The 18,978-nt window shown below is 31.6% G+C and overlaps 2 protein-coding genes across 2 annotated transcripts; one reads left to right on the plus strand and one right to left on the minus strand.

Annotated features, from left to right (window-relative positions):
- Positions 1-3,606: 3,606 nt before the first annotated feature.
- On the plus strand, positions 3,607-6,228 carry LOC132717098 (perlucin-like protein). The gene is made up of 3 exons (XM_060700493.1): positions 3,607-3,743; positions 5,133-5,218; positions 6,121-6,228. The coding sequence occupies exons 1-3, from the start codon at positions 3,683-3,685 to the stop codon at positions 6,226-6,228; spliced, it is 255 nt and encodes an 84-aa protein (XP_060556476.1). The 5' UTR covers positions 3,607-3,682.
- A 7,931-nt stretch (positions 6,229-14,159) lies between these two features.
- Positions 14,160-16,820, minus strand: LOC132717101 (cholecystokinin receptor type A-like). Its single transcript, XM_060700497.1, has one exon. It carries the CDS (start codon positions 16,451-16,453, stop codon positions 15,242-15,244), a length of 1,212 nt encoding a protein of 403 aa, XP_060556480.1. The 5' UTR covers positions 16,454-16,820; the 3' UTR covers positions 14,160-15,241.
- Positions 16,821-18,978: the final 2,158 nt, after the last annotated feature.

Here is an 18,978-nt window from a genome sequence, read left to right on the forward strand (position 1 = left end):
GAATCCGTTAAAAATCAAAAGGTATATCGTTGTACGAAGGTTCTTTTTTGTAGTTGTGGCAGTCAAAACCTGTTACTTTTATCCCATCATCTGTTGATACCTCCACCGGAACAGATGTGTAAAAGACAGCTGCAGGCCATGAAAGCAACAATGAAAACGGAATAGATATTCCACACGCTAGCCTAACATGAAACTGTTGAAATTGATTTTTGAAAGGTCTGCATATTTTCCTGTATCGATCTAAAGATATGACAATCAAAGTATATACACTTCCAATTGCCGCAAAATAATTGATGAACCGCATTACTTTACAAGCACCAGCGTACGGGAAATTGTAGAAAAATCTTATGTCTACGATTTCTATAGGAATGGACAAGGAACACAATATCAGATCGTACATTGCTACACACAGAATAAACGTGTTGTTTGTACTCGGTCTTGACTTCCATCCATAGTAGAAGAAAACTAAGATATTACCGCCTAGTCCAGCCAACATTAAAATCACCAAGTAGACAAGAGCGGGTACCATCAAAGCAGCAGTGTCATCATTCAGCTCTTGCAGTAAAACATCTTCGTTCACGGTTGAGTTATTCATTTCGAAGATAGAGATAAACTTCGGGCGGTCTTATTAAAATACTGATTATTTTGTAAACTGCTTTTTTGTTGTTGTTGTTGTTGTTGTTTTTTGTTTTTTCTGTTTGTTTGGTTTTCTTTATATATATAAGTTATCCTATTAATATAATTTTGCATCATCCCTTAAACTTTATTATCGATTTTGTACTTCATATCTTTTTTAGAACTTTTATATTTTCATTTCTCCTGCAAAACACTTTTCACCATCCTGAATATTTCAGTTATTCTCTCTCTTTATTATAAGGGGTCCTTTAAATTTTTTGAAAACCACGGGGGCCAAACTAACTTTCAAGAGGGGTAAAAATTTTTAGGGAAAAATTAATTGTTCGAAAGGGGCCGCATACATTTTTAAATTTGGGGGAAATGGGGAAAAATTTTTAAAAATTTTTGGGGGTTGAAAAAGGGGTTTTCATTTTTGGGAAACAAAAAATAACAAAAATTTAAAAATATAAAGGGAATTTACTTAAAAAATGTAAATAGGGTTTGTTTTCATTTTTTTGTCTGAATTGAATAATCAAACAAACCATCTTAAGTATTTTGAAATTGGATACTGGAGTCAAATAAACAAGTAAAACGAGTTATATAGAACGTTTGTATCTATACTTTAATGATAAATATTTGTTGAACTGAACTAGAAATAAAACGCATGGGTAAATTTATAATTATGTCTTATTGGTTTAATAGCTACAGCTTCAGATAGGATGTGAAAGAAATAAAATAAATCATTTCACTTCAAAATAAATTTATTATATATAGAGAGAGAAAGAGAGAAAAATCATAAGGCGTCCAGAACGGAAAAAATAAAAACATTTCAGACTCTGTATGATCCTAGAGAGTGCATTAACTGAGAAAATAGTGTTGATCTAACAATTACAACAACGCTATATCCTCAAATATATTCAAAAGCTGAAACTAAGGGGTCGACAAAAATGACGCAATTTATTATCAAATTGAAACCTTGTTAGAAATCTTTTTATTTTGTTTCCTTATTTTGTTTCTTTCTTATATCACTTGAACATAGAGTGCTTAGAGGTGAGCTTTTGGGATGCCAGTGTGTCCGTCGTCCGTTATTTGTCGAAGGTCGTTATCTCCTTCAGAATCATTTGATAGCATTTAATCAATTTTACGGGATGATCTGCAAAGGTGATATAAATGGTTCCAGTCTGATGCAGAAGTATGTTTTCAGGAACATAAATAAAGTCCATAAATTAAATTTATTAAAAAAAACTTCTATCTCACAAACTACGATGCTTAGAAGTTAGGTATGGAATTATTGAAATATCACCTTGTGATCCACTACAAAAGCTACCCCTGAAATAAAAAATGGTCCGCCCTAGGGGTCACTTAGTTCGCAAATGATTATATAGGGATAAACATTTAGGTTTTCTTTAAAGAAACTGCAATGACTAGTGTTTTGATATTTTGCATGTAACATTGCCAAGGGGACCTCTACAAAAGTTATAGAAACCATAACGTCGCGCCAAAATTGGTCCCGCCCCAGGGGTCACTTAATCAATATAAACTTATAAAATATCTTAAACAATCTCTTCCAAATAACTACGCATTTAGTAAGCATGTGGCATTGTCTAGTTGATCTCTACATCAGGTTAAAAGTCATACCCCTGGGGTAAAAAATGCTCCGCTCTGGGGTCATTTGGTTTGTATTGATTTGTATAGTAAAAATGTCATAAAACATTCTTTCCTGAAAGTACAATAACAAGAGCTTAGATAAACAATATCAGTAACATTGAGGAAGTCCAGGATGGAATATATTCATGTACATGTTTCATTTTAACTGTACAATTGCAACGACATAAACATGTGCGAATTTTTATATCTTTCTCCTAAGACTTAAACTTCCCGCCTTGTTAATTTCTGTAACAGAAAGATTCTTCAAAAGAAAAAAATATCTATATATTACATTAATATGTAATGGGACAACAAAAAGTACTTCACAATACTGGTTTAAATATAACTTCGATGTATGGTTGTCGTAAACACAATTCATTATGTACTCAGTAATATGTTTAAGAAATTTGAACACAACAAAAACCTGCAAACAAAAACAATGGATTGATAAATGTTTGAAAATGCCCATTTAACCTTTATGTTGCACAAACAGAAAATTGTGCTTAAGGGCAAACGACTTTAATAGTTAAGAAGGGTAGGGATTACGATTTTTTTATCAATCTAATTTCCTCGTGTATCATGCTTCGCACAAGACCTCCGACATCTATCTGATTTTCTCGAAATAGACCTTATCGTAGACCTTATCCAAAGCATAAGGGAATAGCCAATGGTTTACTTTTATTGTTTTAATACGGATTTCATGGAAACTTAAGGGTCGGCTGGCTTTAGTCAAAGAAGGGTCGTGTTGCATGTTCTTCACAAATTATTTGAGATTTTATGTAAAAATAATAAACTTGATGCGCGAGTTCCTTCTGTAACTAAATTAACTGACAGAATTTGAGATAGTATTTAATCTCATTAATTTCGTGCAATGATAAAACATTGTGTTACGTTTGGAATTGGTTAATTTCTGTATCAGTTTCACTCATATTAAAAAACAATAACATTAATGAGAAATGTACTGAATTGAATTGTCAGTATTATTGTCTTATAGTTACTGAAACTCAAGTTTATTCGTTGAAAAAATGTGTGTCTTTTTGAAAAAAAAATATATATTTGTACTAAAAAATGTGAGAGTGTAGTGGTATTCTAGCGCTTAAACAATGTAATTTAACTATATTCTCAAATAGTTTTTGTTCTTGTTTTTTGTTGTTGTTTTTTTTAATTTTGTTTCGTATCTTATTTTATTTTATTTTTTCTGTTATGGGGACAGGAAAAGTGCCATTATTGTTATTTAGGTGTACGTAAGTACATGTATATATGGATGCCTGATTATAAAATAAATATGCGTAATTATTAACAGATAATAATAAACATAAAAGTTATCGTTCTTTTGTTTCTATATATGTATGTTAAAAAAATTCAACTGATAAGAACAGTGTGCCCTTGATATTTTACTGCTGATAAGAATTAACAAAAGATGACGATGTTTGTTAAGTTAGGCGTTTATATTTTGTCAATATGCAGTTTATTTACACAGGGTAAGTTATTTTCAGCTTGTTTATTTTGTTCCTGTGTAAACAGATTTATTATTATACATCACCATAATTTGGGCAAATTTTCTAAAGCATACCTCAATGAATTTAATAAAGTACTTTTTGTGCATGTGCTTTTGTCACACGATCACACGTTTAAGTTCGTTAGTCGCTTCATTGTTCGCCTGCTTAGTTCAATAGAGAGACCATCGTGTTCGTAATCCTCCAAGGTCTGCTTCGAAGCGTAATTTCTCCGTGAAAAATTGGTCTCGGACATAGCCTAATGTGCATTTGTTTCTCACCGCTGTTTCAGAAATTGTGTCTGATTAAACAGAGTCGGTCACCTGCGGAGAAAATGTTAATTATTGTAAAGTTATCTAGGAAAGCCGGTTAGGTTAATCGACCGTTGGTATGTGACCAAATAATGTGTTAAGATCGGCTTATAAAGTAGAACAACAAACTAAAATCGCTTTATCATCGTACTGAGGTAAATAACCCTTTAAATGTTATGGTAATAATGAAAATTCTCTTGCTTTTTTCAACATTAAGATAATTGGAATTTAGAATAAGATATATATTACACTGATGTCATAAAGACTTGACAGTGCGCATGCGTAGTTTAGTATACTCAAGCGGTAAAGCAAGCATGCACTTCAAACAAAGTTGCAACTTACGTCCAGTTTGTGCCTAAAGTAATGAAAAATATGGATGATATCATTTCAAATTCATTCACGGATAGTGTTGATTTTTTCACCTATCATCTTTGACGAAAAAAGAAATATATATATATATAACTGATTCGCAGTTGACCATTGACAAATAAGTCTGTACTTTAGTCCCATCTACCCTTATGAGTGATCCAAATATACAAATGCACAAGTACATTTTAATAGACCATACTGAGAACTTGACAAATAGTTTTAACTTTAAGCGCCTGGATTTTAACTGATATAATTATAAAAATCCACAGATAACTTCTTACAATGAGTCAATACTTTTCAATCATAAGCTCCTAAATCTGCATGCCCCCAGATGAGCCACAATATTTCAAGAAAATCAAACTTGAACAAAATGTCCATAAATTTAAAGGAACGTAAAAAGGTTCAAGAGTAATAATTCACATGTTATGTGCAATTTAAGACTAATTTTGCAATATTTATCACCATATTTCTACTGCGTTACTAACGCAGTTAGGGTTTTTTCCCCGCATATTTGGACCTCAATTTGGTAATTTACGTGGTTCTACCAGCCGTTTGCAATGTGTATATAACTTTCTTTGTTCACTTCATAATATATTACTTTTTTCAGAATTTTTATGATAATTTGCATAATTCTGAGGGCATGCTGCTTTAAAATATATAAAATTTTATACCAGTGGTGTTTTAACTTTCTTAGGTCTTTGTTGTCATAGTGGATGGATGACCCACGGATCATCTTGTTACCATTTTAGCCATGACACAGAATCATGGATAGGAGCACTAGTACGTTGATAGTTTTGTGTTCTTTCGAATGTAAACAAATTTTGTTTTGTTTTTCTTCTTTGTGACTATAAATAGTATCTTCTTTAAACGTAAGATAATTGCTCTTTGTTACACTCACATCATGTATGGCACTGTAAATAAGTCTAGCATCTTTATTTCAAGAGTATTTTGCTTTAAAAAATGTTATATTTCAGTTATAAAACAGGGATGCTTAAAAAATTAACTTTGATAGTGTCCTTCGATCATCCCGTCTGTCTGTCCGTTCCTACAAAGTCTTCCTGAGATCACTTTTTAAGAACTTGGAACTTTTCCAACAAATATACTTAAAATAGAGAAAAGTTGAAACATTCATATAGTTATACTATTCATCCTGAGAAAAATTGACCTTTTGATTATCTTTTATGTAAACATAATAACATTGCTAGGCAGGGAAATTTAACGCAAAGTATGATACAAAAAAATTAAGAACTCAAAAGATTTAAGTTCATTCATGTCATTCATTCTTTCAATGACATAATTGAATGGCCAATGGCCCTTAAGAATGTTGCTGGGATTCTAACCGGCAGGGAACTTATGGATTACTTTCAATACTAAGATAATTGCTTGTTTTACTGCGTTTCAGTTGTTTTTTCGGAATATAAAAAGAAAAGATGAACTTTGGAGAGTATATTGCATTAGTAATACATGTTAACGTCCTGCTTGATAGAAATGTGTACGCGCAAGTAAATCATGTAATATTCTATTATATTTATCTAAAACATATCTGCATTCATTTAAATGGAACACCTATGTAACACATTGAAGTATGACTATAATGGTCTTGTGACGGCGTCGGCGAAGCATTTTTATCTGATTACACTAGTTATAATGTAAAATAAGAAGAAAATTATTGTCTTTTTCAGCAATTTTGTAGAGAGATGATGGGTCATTTAGTTGAAATCAATGATGCGGATGAGAATGCTTTCATAAAAGCTGAAGCCAAACTTCGTAAACGTAAGCTTTTAACGTAACAAAAAACGCGTACCTATAAAGACCCTTTTTTTTCTTATTTTTTGGTTTTGGGGGTAGATTTTACCCCATGTTGCCCCAAAACTTTGAAAAAAATTTAAAAAATTTGAGGAACAAAATGTCAGTAAAATCCAGGAAAAATTGCTTTCCCATGTAAGGGGGTTGGTTCCTTTCCCCCCTAATTTACTTTGTTAGGGGGGGAAAAGTGTAAATATTCCCAGGGAAAAAATGGAATAATGGGTATTAAAGTGAAATTTTTGTTTTTTAAATTTTATTTTTTTTTTTTTTAATTAATTATAGTATATTTTTGAGATCGTGAAAAACGGGGCGTTAAACCTCGCTGAACCAACTGATTTTTTTCCCTTCCCTTCAAATCAATTCAAAATTTTATAATTTAAGGTGTAATATTTTTAATTTGCACATAAGGCTTTAAACTAGCACAAATAGAAAATACTGTTTTAAACCCGTACACAAATGTTAAATATTTTTTGAAAATGGGGAGAAAACCCCTTCTTTTGTGTTAATTTTTTTGGGATAATAGCCGAAATTCATACGCCAAATTTCATACCAAAAAAGGGTTATCTTTTTTTTTATCTGTTTTTAAAGTTTTGTTTAAATTGTTGTACAAAAAGAACAAAATAATCCCAAATTGAACTTTTCAAAGGGCAGGGGGAAACATTCCTTTTGGGGTCGCTTTGGGGCAGATGGGTTTTAAAAAGAAGGGGAAAATGGATTTGGGTGAACAACGGGTAACTTGACTTCCCGGTAAGGGTTTTAAAAATTTTCCCGGATAAACCAGGGCAACCCGATAACTACCCAAAGACGATGAAAATTGGTTTCATGGCATCTAATTCGCCACCCGGAAATTTTTTATGGAATGACTGTTCATTGTTTAAAAAGTGGCGGAACATACAATATGGTGGAAAGCGGGTTGACGAAATAAGGGGGAAATAAAATCACAGGGGGAATTTAAAAACATTTCAAAAAAGGTTATAGAAAAATTTTTGAAACATTACTTTTGGAAGTAGGGAACCGTAAAACTTTTCCCTTGTTTTTTAATTAATAAATTAATTTTGTTTAAACTATATTTAGTTATTGCCTTTTTACCAAAATTTTAACAATTTAAAGATATAATCTGCTCATCTTTGAGTAAACTATTTTATTCATAGAAATTTATGAATGAATTTGAAACTATGTAGCGTTCCCTATTACAGGCATTTTATTTGCAATATTGCATTGACAAAAGCATTGTCATAACTCATAACTCTAGTCCGTACAATTTCTTTAACATTTCTTTCATATTCTTCAAATTTTCTTTTTTCAGATCTTTGGAAGTAGTTGGATAACAAAAATCCTTTTATTTTTGAAATGAATATACGATTGTTTATTTTAATAAAAAATGGAAAATTATAATTTTATTATTTAGTTTTACTATCTAGTAGAAAGGATAATAATTATAGGTGTGGTAATGTTTCATTTAGGGACATACATGATGAATTTATAAAAAAAAAAATATGCGAGGGATTGTTCGGCGTTCAGTGTTGGTGTCCTCCTCCATGTCCAGTCTTCATAGACTTATAGTTTATATTTATTTCCACTGTATTATTATAATTTTCATGCCCAAATTTTCTTTAATCTTACATTTTTGCAGGTTCTGTGTACACTGAGGCACTAATACTTTATAGTCTCGTGACTTTAATATTGGTGCCCCACTGGGCACGGAATCATTTTATTACTATGTGGGGGTTGCGTTCATTAAACGCCGCCTTTCCTTGTTGATCTTGTTTATCATATTTACTTACTGCATGTCCCTCTCCTTTTGCATGTCCTCTCGCTCGTTTTTACCACCCTTATGTCATGTCCTGTTCCCCCCCGCCTTTTTTTGGTTCGGTGCCTCTTGGGTGACCTGCTGATGATGCCGGATTGTGTCAGGGGCTGCGTTCTGTCAAAATTCCGTTTGCATTGTTGATTTTTGTTCTTATTATGTTTTCGTTCTATTTTTTAATGTAGAAATATTGTAGAATTTACTAGAGATAGGCTAAATAATAATTGTTACTACCTTTATTATCTTCAAACATGATTTGACGGAGTCTGTATCTCTATATAAGCCGCGTCACGACAAAACCACATAGTGCGTTTGCGACCAGCATGGATCTAGACCAGCCTGCGCATTCGCGCGGTCTGATCAGGATCCATGCTGTTTGCTTTCCAATCCTATTACAAGTAGAGAAACTGATAGCGAACAGCATGGATCCTGATCAGACTGCGCGGATGCGCAGGTTGGTCTGGATCCATGCGGGTCGCAAACCCATTATGTTGGTTTTGTCGTGACGCGGCTCATATGAGTATTGCTGTGTTTGCAAAGCGATGACTATCCCCAGAAATGACAGATGTCGAACTTAACACAGTTATAAGCACATACAATTAGGATGTGAATACACAGGTGTCAAGCTAGCTTTTTTCTGAAGTCTTTAAATTTAGTTCTGATGTCTTTCTTTTAGATACAATGTTTGCTATAAGCTATATTTCCCGGTGAGAATAAAATACTTCTTATTGATCTTTTCAAATTATTTTCCCAAATTTAAAATTAAATTGTTTTTAACTGAGAAAAACTTTATAAAAAGGGTAAAAAATATAGGTATTAAATCCTAAAAAAGCACTGTAAGGAACTAAAAATTTTTGGGACAAAAAAGTCAGATATGTATCGAAACGAGCTTCAAATATTTTTTTGGATGTGTGGGGCCGGGGTTGCGGGGTTACCGGGGTTTTATTCACGGAAAACGCGCTTTTTTACACTGTTTAAATTAAAAAAAGTTTTATTTTTCCAAAAAAATATTTTTAATATTAAAGGAAAAAAAATTTATGTTAGCAAGACCCCCAGTCCTATTATTTTTTGGGAAAAACCCCCTCGTATAAGAAAACCTTTTTTTAAAAAGATTCGTTTATTGATATCAAGTCAGTTTGCATATATACAAATACAAGAGCAAAACATTATATAAATAAAACTCGTACAAAGTCACAATAATGAACAGCATGCAATATCTCAGAGGACAACTTAAATCATGAGATTACATATGGTGAACATATATAATTAAGTTAGCAATCTATTACATAATAAAAATGCGTAAAATTAACTGTACAGGGGGAGAGTAATAATAAGAATGGCTTGATATAAATATATGAAAATCAGTGTCAGAGGTAATATATAATATAGAATTATACTACTTATATTAGTAAATTCTGAAAAAAAAAAGAAAAACAAAAGTATGTGAGTATGCCCAGAGCGGAATCGGAACACAGAGAAAGAAGACTTTATTGCTCTTCCATAGTTTACCTGTTTTACTAATTACTGATTGGTCAATATCTACCGTTAAAATTACGTCATGTGTAAGATTGATACGGGACTCCCTGTGTGAAAGTGTGAAGTTATTAGAGCAGACGCTCGTGTTAACATTTTAAATAATGTTGTGTTTTGTGTGACAAGTACAAAAAAAGAAAGAAAAAGAAAACAAATTATTATTCAATATGGATTTATACATTGTCCGGCATTAAGAAGCTTGAGAGTTTGACAGAATGGCATACACAGACTATAGAGATAGGTGAGTTTAGAGTACATGTAAATTTATCATTTTGAAAAAAGAAAGAAAAGGGGGATGTGACTCCTCTATAGTAATTACGCCGTTATATGACATGAGGCATTGCATGTTTTATAATATTAAATATTGTGGAACGAGCAACAATATACATGTGTATTTACAAAATTAACTGAAAAATGTACATGATAATTGAAAATTTGTTCAGTTTTGCAATTTGGTCACAATCATTTTTTTTTATAAAAAAGCATTACTTTTATGTTTTAGTACTGATTTATATTACTCATATATGTAAAAAAACAAATTTTAAACATGTAAAAAAAAAAAAAAAAATGCCATGGAAACAAATAAGCTTAAAACATGGCAAATATAACAATATTTGTGATTAGTCAAAAAGAGCTGATAATTTTTGTGAAACTTAAAATATGGATAGGTGGAAGTAAGGAAATTATACACATCATTTTAATCTTGACTATAGGGAGTATATTGAGAGCCGTCATACTTAACAAACGTTGGCAACCTCGTCAAGATTTCTTGATTCTAGTTTTTAGGTTTTTTCACTGTAAGTTCTTTATTTCTTAAGGTATTTATTTCAAACTTCAAATGTAAGTATCTGGTCATCAACCACATCATATGTGACAAGGTTTACAACTCTAGCACAAAAATTATCAGAAGTGCCTCCCTTGAACTAAAAGTTTTTATGAACAAAAAAAATTATTTTTTTCGATAACTTCTTTATTTCTAAATGTATCTTCTTCAAACTTCATATATATGTTTCTTATTATCACTCAAATCATTTGTGAGAAGGTTCAATACTCCAGAAATATGTCCCCCTTGAACTTAGATTTTTTTTCGAGAAATTGGTATATTTTACTCCAACTTCTTCATAACTTATAGGATTTACTTCAAACTCCTACATCGTAATAATATGACAAGGCTTATAAATCTGGCATATATATTTCCAGAATTATCTCCTCCTTAAATTTTGAATTTTTCTTATGCATTCTTTTAACTTTCTTTTACTTCAAATTCAAACTAAACATTCATTATGAACAGCTTCATTACTAATTGTCCTTTGTTAACACTCACATCATGTATTACGTCTTGCATCTTTATTTCAAGAGTTATCTCCTCTTTAAGAATTTTGCTTTTACAAATGTTATATTTTGATAACAGGGATGTTTGAAAGATTAACTTTAGAGTGTCCTTCAGTCCGTCTGTCTGTTCATAAAAAATGTTTCCTCTGATCACTTTAAAAGAACTTTTCCAACAAATTTACTGAAAAAAGAGAAAAATTGAAACATAAGTGAATGACCAATGACCCTTCAGAAGGTTACGGGGGTTGTAACCGGTAGGGGACTTATGGATTGCTTTCAATACTGTGATAATTGCTTGTTTTGTTTCTTTCCAAAAGGGCTATGAAAGATACATAAATTATGTTAAAAGAAAACAAAAGAAAGAGAAAAATTTTGACCACTCTAGTGCTTGAACCCACAGCCCTTATTTTCAATGCAGTCGACATTACTCGTAGTTTTTGTCTATTTGAACGGAGTTAATGCATTTGTATTGTCATAACTTAAGAAGTTTTTTCATTGTAACATGCTACCTGATGCAAAATATTTGCTGTAAATGCCATATCCTGTGATTATATTTCGGCAGACTGACTTAAATGCAATATAGTTCTGACAAAGGTGTAAAAACAACATTGAAAATATTAAAATTCTTGATTTTTTAAAAGCATTTTTATCAATCTGTTTTAGCAAGTTTACTTTCAAAAGAAAAGCAAGCTTTTTTGAAAACAAGAAACTGAAATAATTTTAAATCCGTACATTGATCGAGAAAATTTAAATTTCTGTGGTATTTTATCTGTGGATTAAAAAACTGAAAGTAATTTGAATTAGCAGCTTATACAAAAGTAAAGGCAAACAATTTCAAACTGCTAAACCTTGTGACAATAAATTTCAATATTCCACATTTTGATTGCATGCCAATTTTGTTCCGATAATGCATTGTCATTTTTTGGCTTGTTTGATTTCTGTGGAATGATTTAGTTAATCTCGATTGCAAAACAAGTTCTTGCAACTTATACTGATCACTTTCCACTATTGTTGTCATATGTGGAAACACAGACGTGACCCGAGAAGGGCTTGAACCCATTATCCCTGGATTGAAAGGACAGACTCCATGACCACTAGGTCACCGCCCCTTCACCGCTTCCATGAATGACGAACGATATAAAATCCGACGGAACTATCAAAGTGTCTTTACAACTGCATTCAAGCTTTGATTTTTTTTATACTTTTTGATGACTCTATTCCCTAGTATTAGTGGCATTTTACAATGCATAAGAAAAATAATATCATTAGATATTTCAAAAGAAAATATGCCTGCATAATCATTTACTACACGGGGCAGGCGTGTAATAAAGTCATTCAACTTAGCCTAAAAGCACGTTCAAGTTAGCGTTACACTTTATAAGTGCTTCAGTGAAAAAATCATTTCATTGTAAACGGTTCTTAAGTTTGGTACACGATAATTTATCATATTCATTTAGCTTCAGTACTTAATTCATTGAACTCGTTGACTAAGATATTATCATACTCGCTAAAGGATCGCACGAAATAATTTTATTCCATTCGTTCGATTCATTTAGTAGGAAACCTTCACTCATTCAATATCCTCTATATACAAACCGCCTTATAATCGAGTTCGCATCATAATGTAAAAAGACTGTCTTCAGTTGTTAAGAAATAAGCATGTTAAAACAAGTACAACGAACCATTCAAATGGTTTGGTTTCATACAGAGAAAGAATCAGATGTCAAATGAACCTTATAATAACAGGATTGATGAGTAATTGACATTTAGATTTTTTAAAGAAACTTTCCTTATTTTATTATCTTTATCAACTTCATTATAGATTTATACATTAACACAACATTCTCATTAATATTAATAGACCATAAATCTTAATCGCCATCTCGAAATTAGCATTTTATGACGGATGAGAGAGAAGATGACAAAATGTATCACGAGTTATAGCAAAGGCAACATTATCTACCTTATTCCGATAATGTAAGTCTTCTACGTAATTGGATGATAAAATTCCTAGAAATACTTGATACAGCTTTTTATACGCATCTGTTATTTGTCAAAAGACAACTTATTATGCCCAGGGTTAGTATAATTAAGGTTCGTAGGCTCTGTCCAATCAAAGTAAATATGTTGTACTTTTTTCCTTTCCTTTTGATGGTAGTGAAATCCGATTGAATGTCAATTCATTTTCGCTTTATCTTCAGGCTAATAACCATTTTGCATTATTTTATATTCTGGCATAGTAACTTCCTGATTCATTTGTAAAGTTTAAAAAGGTTTCTTAAAGCTTCTACATATTATTTGAAAATAACCTTCACAAGTTATAGCTAAACCTTTTTACAATCGGTTAAATAAAAACAGCTGATTTTCTTAGGTTACTGATATATCCCATTTTGACCTTTTATTTGAATAACAATAGATTCAACCACAAAATTGACATGTGCATTTTGTTAACACATATGTTGTGGTGAAATACTTATTGTATCCGCTTATCTGATAATTAGACTGAGACAGGTCAATGATCTATGCATTTGTCTTCTTCAGAATATAATTGACGTATATAAGACGATGAGCTTGTACGTGGTGTGTCGCAATTCTTTGTAAAAAAACTGTAATGAAGGAATTTTAAAATATTAATTACTTCGACCTGTAATAAATGCATACTGTATACAATAAATGTTTTAGCCCGACTTTCAATATAACGTTTATTGTCTGATTTGTAGCTTCACGAACAGCTATGCATTTGATATCTAAACTTTGAGATAAAGTTGGGATGATAGCAACATCCAGAAAAAAATACAAACATATTCAATTATGGCATTATGTTAAAAGTTTTAAATTTACTAATTTTTTAAGGAATGGCCTGACACAGATTTACATAAAACTGTGTCTTAAAACACTTTAACGATTGATGTCTATGATGACAATGATCTTGTATATAAAAATGCTATGGAAAGCATGTATTACCCGTTTTTAACAGGTGCATACAAATTGACTTGTTATGAAAAAGTTAAAATTTGGAAAATATGTCTCTTTGAATGCTGTACTAATATCACTGTACGCTTGTTTTGGAGACATCTCAAACGCTTTTGATGTCGGCTCTACCTCTTCCATTTGCGGTCATTTGCCCATCATCTGTCTTCGTCAGCCAGAACGCCTGCTGCGCACTCTATAGTTAAGACTGAGATTGAAATGAATACAAATTGTTTCTACTTTTGAAATTAATATACAAACTATAAACAAGCAGAAAGGCAGGTCTTTTTGATATTATAAAATCGATACAGATATTGTACATTTCTTTAACAGTACATAATAAACAGATAAAACAACAATTTAGCAATAACTACGTAACAGACACTGATATGAAATTTATCTCGAAACTTTTGAAACCATGCCGATATAGTGCTAAAAAACGGACAAATCATTTAACGATTATACAAATTACTAAAATTTGAACCTGTATTGCCTGTGTCAACAAAATTTCTTTTACTTCTTTACATGATTAAAGTGACGAAAGTTTGGACTCTGTTCCGTTTCAGATACTTAAGGAAATTACATAATTATCAATTTATTGGGTTTAAAGTCATGAACATACATAACTAGACTCATTTAACATGATAAAAACACATAACAGTCAATTCCAAACAATAACAATCTCGAAAAAAATCAGGCTATAATACTTTAAAGATTATAGCCCAAAACATCGTGTAATGACCAATTATACAGGGTTATAGTAAAGAAAATCAGGTCATAACAATTTTACAGAATAATAGCTAAGACAATAGCTACCTTTACAAAAATATTTGCCAAAAATCAGATCATATTATAACAGGATGTAATGACAGCTTAACAAAACAAATTTAACAGGATAATATTCCAAAAATTTGGAACAAGATCTCGTTTACAGGATTATTTGCCAGAAAATCAGGTGATAACCAATTAAACAGGATTATATTTCAGTAAATCGGATCCTGACATATTCTACAGAAAACCGTGTCATGACCAAATTTAACAGAATTATATTCGAAAGAATCGGACCATTGCTAATTTTAGGGATTAAATTCCAGGAAAACATATCATAAACAATTTTACGGGATTATTTTACAGAGAATCGGGCCATGACAAACTTTTACATGATTATAGTCACTAAATCTATCGTATTATATACACACAATCAAGTGGTGAACTGTTTCACAAAATTATTCTCATACATATCACGCATAGATTAGTTTACAAGATTATTGTCCTGTATGATTTCACAACATAATAGGTATAATATTGATGGAAACTTAGCATTTTGTTCTCCTATGCCACGAATCATTTTGTCATTACTCAACTGAGTGAGAAGACTGAGGGTGCAGTTGCAAAATTGCATTTTGCTTCCCCGAGCTTGAAGAAGTTATATGTAATTCAGCTACTCGTTTGCAACATGGACAGAAACGCTTGTAGAAGAATGCACGAAATCTCGGATTGAAAAAGCCGTAAGTTAAAGGATTTATTGCAGAGTTAAGAAAGTATGATCGTAGACCAATTTGAAAAGCAACCAGACCAGCACCGTCTAGCGTTTCTCCTTCATACGTACTTCGAAAGGCTCTCCATAGCGACAGAGCTAAGTGTGGTAGAAAACTAATTATAAACACTATTGTAATCACAAACATAACTGTCGTAAATTTAATCGTTTTGACATTGACATGATCTTTGGCTTTATTTTGAACGATTTGGTCATGATTATTGCTTCCGGTAGAAGAAGGGTTGTCCTTTTCAGTACCATTCGAACTGCTTCCCCTTCCAGTATCCGACATATTGTTATGTGACAACACGTGACTTCCAGTCGAGGATTTACATCGTGTATGTTTCACTTGAGCTTTTTGGTGTTTATAAATGGTTTTTCCCACAAGAGCGTACATTGTGAAAATGATAACGGTTGAAACGATGAAAATAAAAAGAAAGAATCCGTTAAAAATAAAAAGGTATATCTTATACGAAGGTTCTTTTGTAGTTGTGCAGTCAAAGCCTGTTACCTTTATCCCATCGTCAGTTGATACCTCCACCGGAACAGATGTGTAAAAGACAGCTGCAGGCCATGACAGAAACAGCGAAAACGGAATAGACATTCCACAGGCGAGCCTAACATGAAACTGTTGAAATTGGTTTTTGAAAGGTCTGCATATTTTCCTGTATCGATCAATTGATATGACTATCAGTGTAAATGCACTTCCAATTGCCGCAAAATAATTGATGAACCGCATTACTTTACACGCACCAGCGTATGGAAAATTGTAGAAAAATCTTATGTCCACGATTTCTATAGGTATCGATAATGTACAAAACATTAGATCGTACATTGATACGCACAGGATAAACGTGTTATTTGTACTTGGTCTTGACTTCCATCCATAGAAGAAGAGTACTAAAACATTACCAATAAGTCCAGCCAACATTAAAATCACCATGTAGACAAGAGCGGGTACCATCAAAACAGCAGTTTTATCATTCAGCTCTTGCAGTAAAACATCTTCGTTCACGGTTGTAGAATTCATTTTGAAGATTAACTCTAGTCGTAATTATTGTTGTATAAAATATTAATTTCACAGTTTGTTTTTGCGTGAAAATAAGTAATCCTTTGAATAATATATATCAGTATTCATTCAACTTTATTGTCAATTTGGCATCTTCATTTTTACGATTTACTGATACATTTTTGTTACTACGCATGCTATTGCATAATATTTTTCTACACCTTGACTACAAGTATTTTACTTGTATTATTAAATGTCCATATCATTTATATATCATGCCACAAAACCTTACATAAAGATAGTTAAAAGTGTTGTCTAAATAAATCATGTCGTTGAAACGCGCACGTTTCTTATTTTGAAGATCGGGAAGTTAAAAGATTCAGTTGATTAAGATTCGACATATTTACAAATCTAACAAACAACAGGAAGTACTTATAGTGTTGATAATGTTTTTAACGGTTTTAGCCGGAAAGAAATTATTAAGCACAACACCATCTTAAAAGGAGTCCACTGAGGTCAATAAGTCAGAGAACATTCTTACATAGATTAACTGGGACACTTAAGACAGACTGATATGCTAGTCATAATAAAAAAATATTCCCTGAAAAAAATTAAAATAAATTGTTTGTACTTTTTTTACAAGGCGTTCAAACAATTTTCAATTTTGGGTTGATTTTTACAATAAAGATATTTTCCTGGATTTACGGAATGAGAAAAGTTATTGGTCTAGACCTACCTCAAATGGTTCATTAATCTCGAAAAACTATTTCCAGTCCTTTCATGTAAAAAAATCTCAGTTGAGTATTTTTTTCAAGTATTTTGAAACTGAAAACTGTAGTAAAATAGAGAAGAAACTCTTTATTTGTTTGCCTCCCTCACTGTCTATCGTCCTTCTTATTTCCAAAACTCTTAATGACAATATGTTAAACAAGATCAACAAGGAAAGGCGGCGTTCAATGAACGCAACCCCCACCCGACCCAATAACAAGAGCCAGTTGCAAGGAGCCCGGGAGGACCCCAGACTTTTAATTAGCTGTTATAACAATCTCTCCCCTAAGGTGGCCTCATCACTTTCAACATCATCTCCGGTTTTGGTTCCCTGGCGGTTGCTCTTGCGACAGGATATAGCAGATGATGCGTAGAATGTTGCTCTTCGTATTTGATCTTTAGTAATATAATATGACAAGGTGTTGAGGATTCAGTTAATATGTAAAATAAAACAATATATTGAAAAATGTTATTTTTCTCATCCAAAAGGAGGACCAACATTTTTAAAATAGAAAAAATAACTGCCAGAAAAGCCAAATTAAAATTGTTGCAGACTCGGTTTGGTACTGGAAAGTGCAATAACTGATAAAATATAGATTATTTGTTAACTTATTTCAAAGGTTAACTAAGGGGGTAAAATAATAATTATTGTACTTGAATAATGCTTGTGACAAAAATTACGCAATTCATTATTAAGTTGAACATTTTGTAAGGGAACTTATATAATTTATTTGTGTTATAATAATTATGTTTTCTTGTTAAAACTTTTCCACATATGGAAACAACGTTATCGAATAGTCGTATTCCTCTAAATGATTTATTTAGCCAATTAGAGTGTTATATGTACACCCTTTAAAAAAAATGGTCAGTTTTAAATTTCTAATCATACATTGTCAAGTCGTTTTTATAAATCAAGAATGTGTTTTGTGTAATTTTTTTCTAATTCACGAGACATTTTAAATTTATTCTGAAGAGAAACAAAGCTTTTTTTAGTTAAATAATACTTTTTATTGGGAAATAACTCTATAAGGAAGTTAAAGATGAATAAAAATGGCAGTATCATGTCTCATTATAACTGTACAAATGTAACGATATAAACATGTGCTATCTTTTTCTTCATTTTTATCAGACTAAAACTTCCTCGCTGTTTATTTCTATAATTGAAAGGTCCTTTAAAAGAAAGATATATTAAAATATGCATATATATTATTTCTTATTGGGAGAAAATCAAGTACGTCACGTACGATACTGTGTTGTTTTTTTGTTGTTTTTTTTCTTATTATTATTATTATTTTTATCAATTTCAAAAACAAAAAGTTTGGGTGCAATGTTTAAATGGTAACGTTGTCTGACTTTAAACTAAGGTATTTCGAGATCATTCTTTAACAACCTGAAATAAAAAAATTGACATTGTTAATGATATGACTTTAGAAATCGAAGTATTATGAAAGGTGCTTTTCAAAATGACTTTTAATTGATTTAGTATACAATGTATATAATTTTTTTGAATAAGCGTTAGTTCTGAATTACTAAAACATCTATAAGCAACTAAATATTTTTTTTTCCATTTGAGTCAAAGTCAAGACACTGACACAAATAAACTTTTATCCTGAAATCTAAACTTTTCCCCTTAGTCTTTTCAGTTCATTTAGATTATGTTTGATATAAAATAATTACAAAAGTAGGGGACTAAATTTTGATTTGATAATTAGTCTGTATATTTCCGATCGTCGGTCTTTAGAGACCTAGGACAGTCGAATACCGGAAACCGCCAATTA

This window comes from Ruditapes philippinarum, unplaced genomic scaffold (genome assembly GCF_026571515.1).
Source record: "Ruditapes philippinarum isolate M1 unplaced genomic scaffold, ASM2657151v2 ctg2559_1_1_1_1, whole genome shotgun sequence".
In the NCBI taxonomy this organism is placed as follows: Eukaryota; Metazoa; Mollusca; class Bivalvia; order Venerida; family Veneridae; genus Ruditapes; species Ruditapes philippinarum.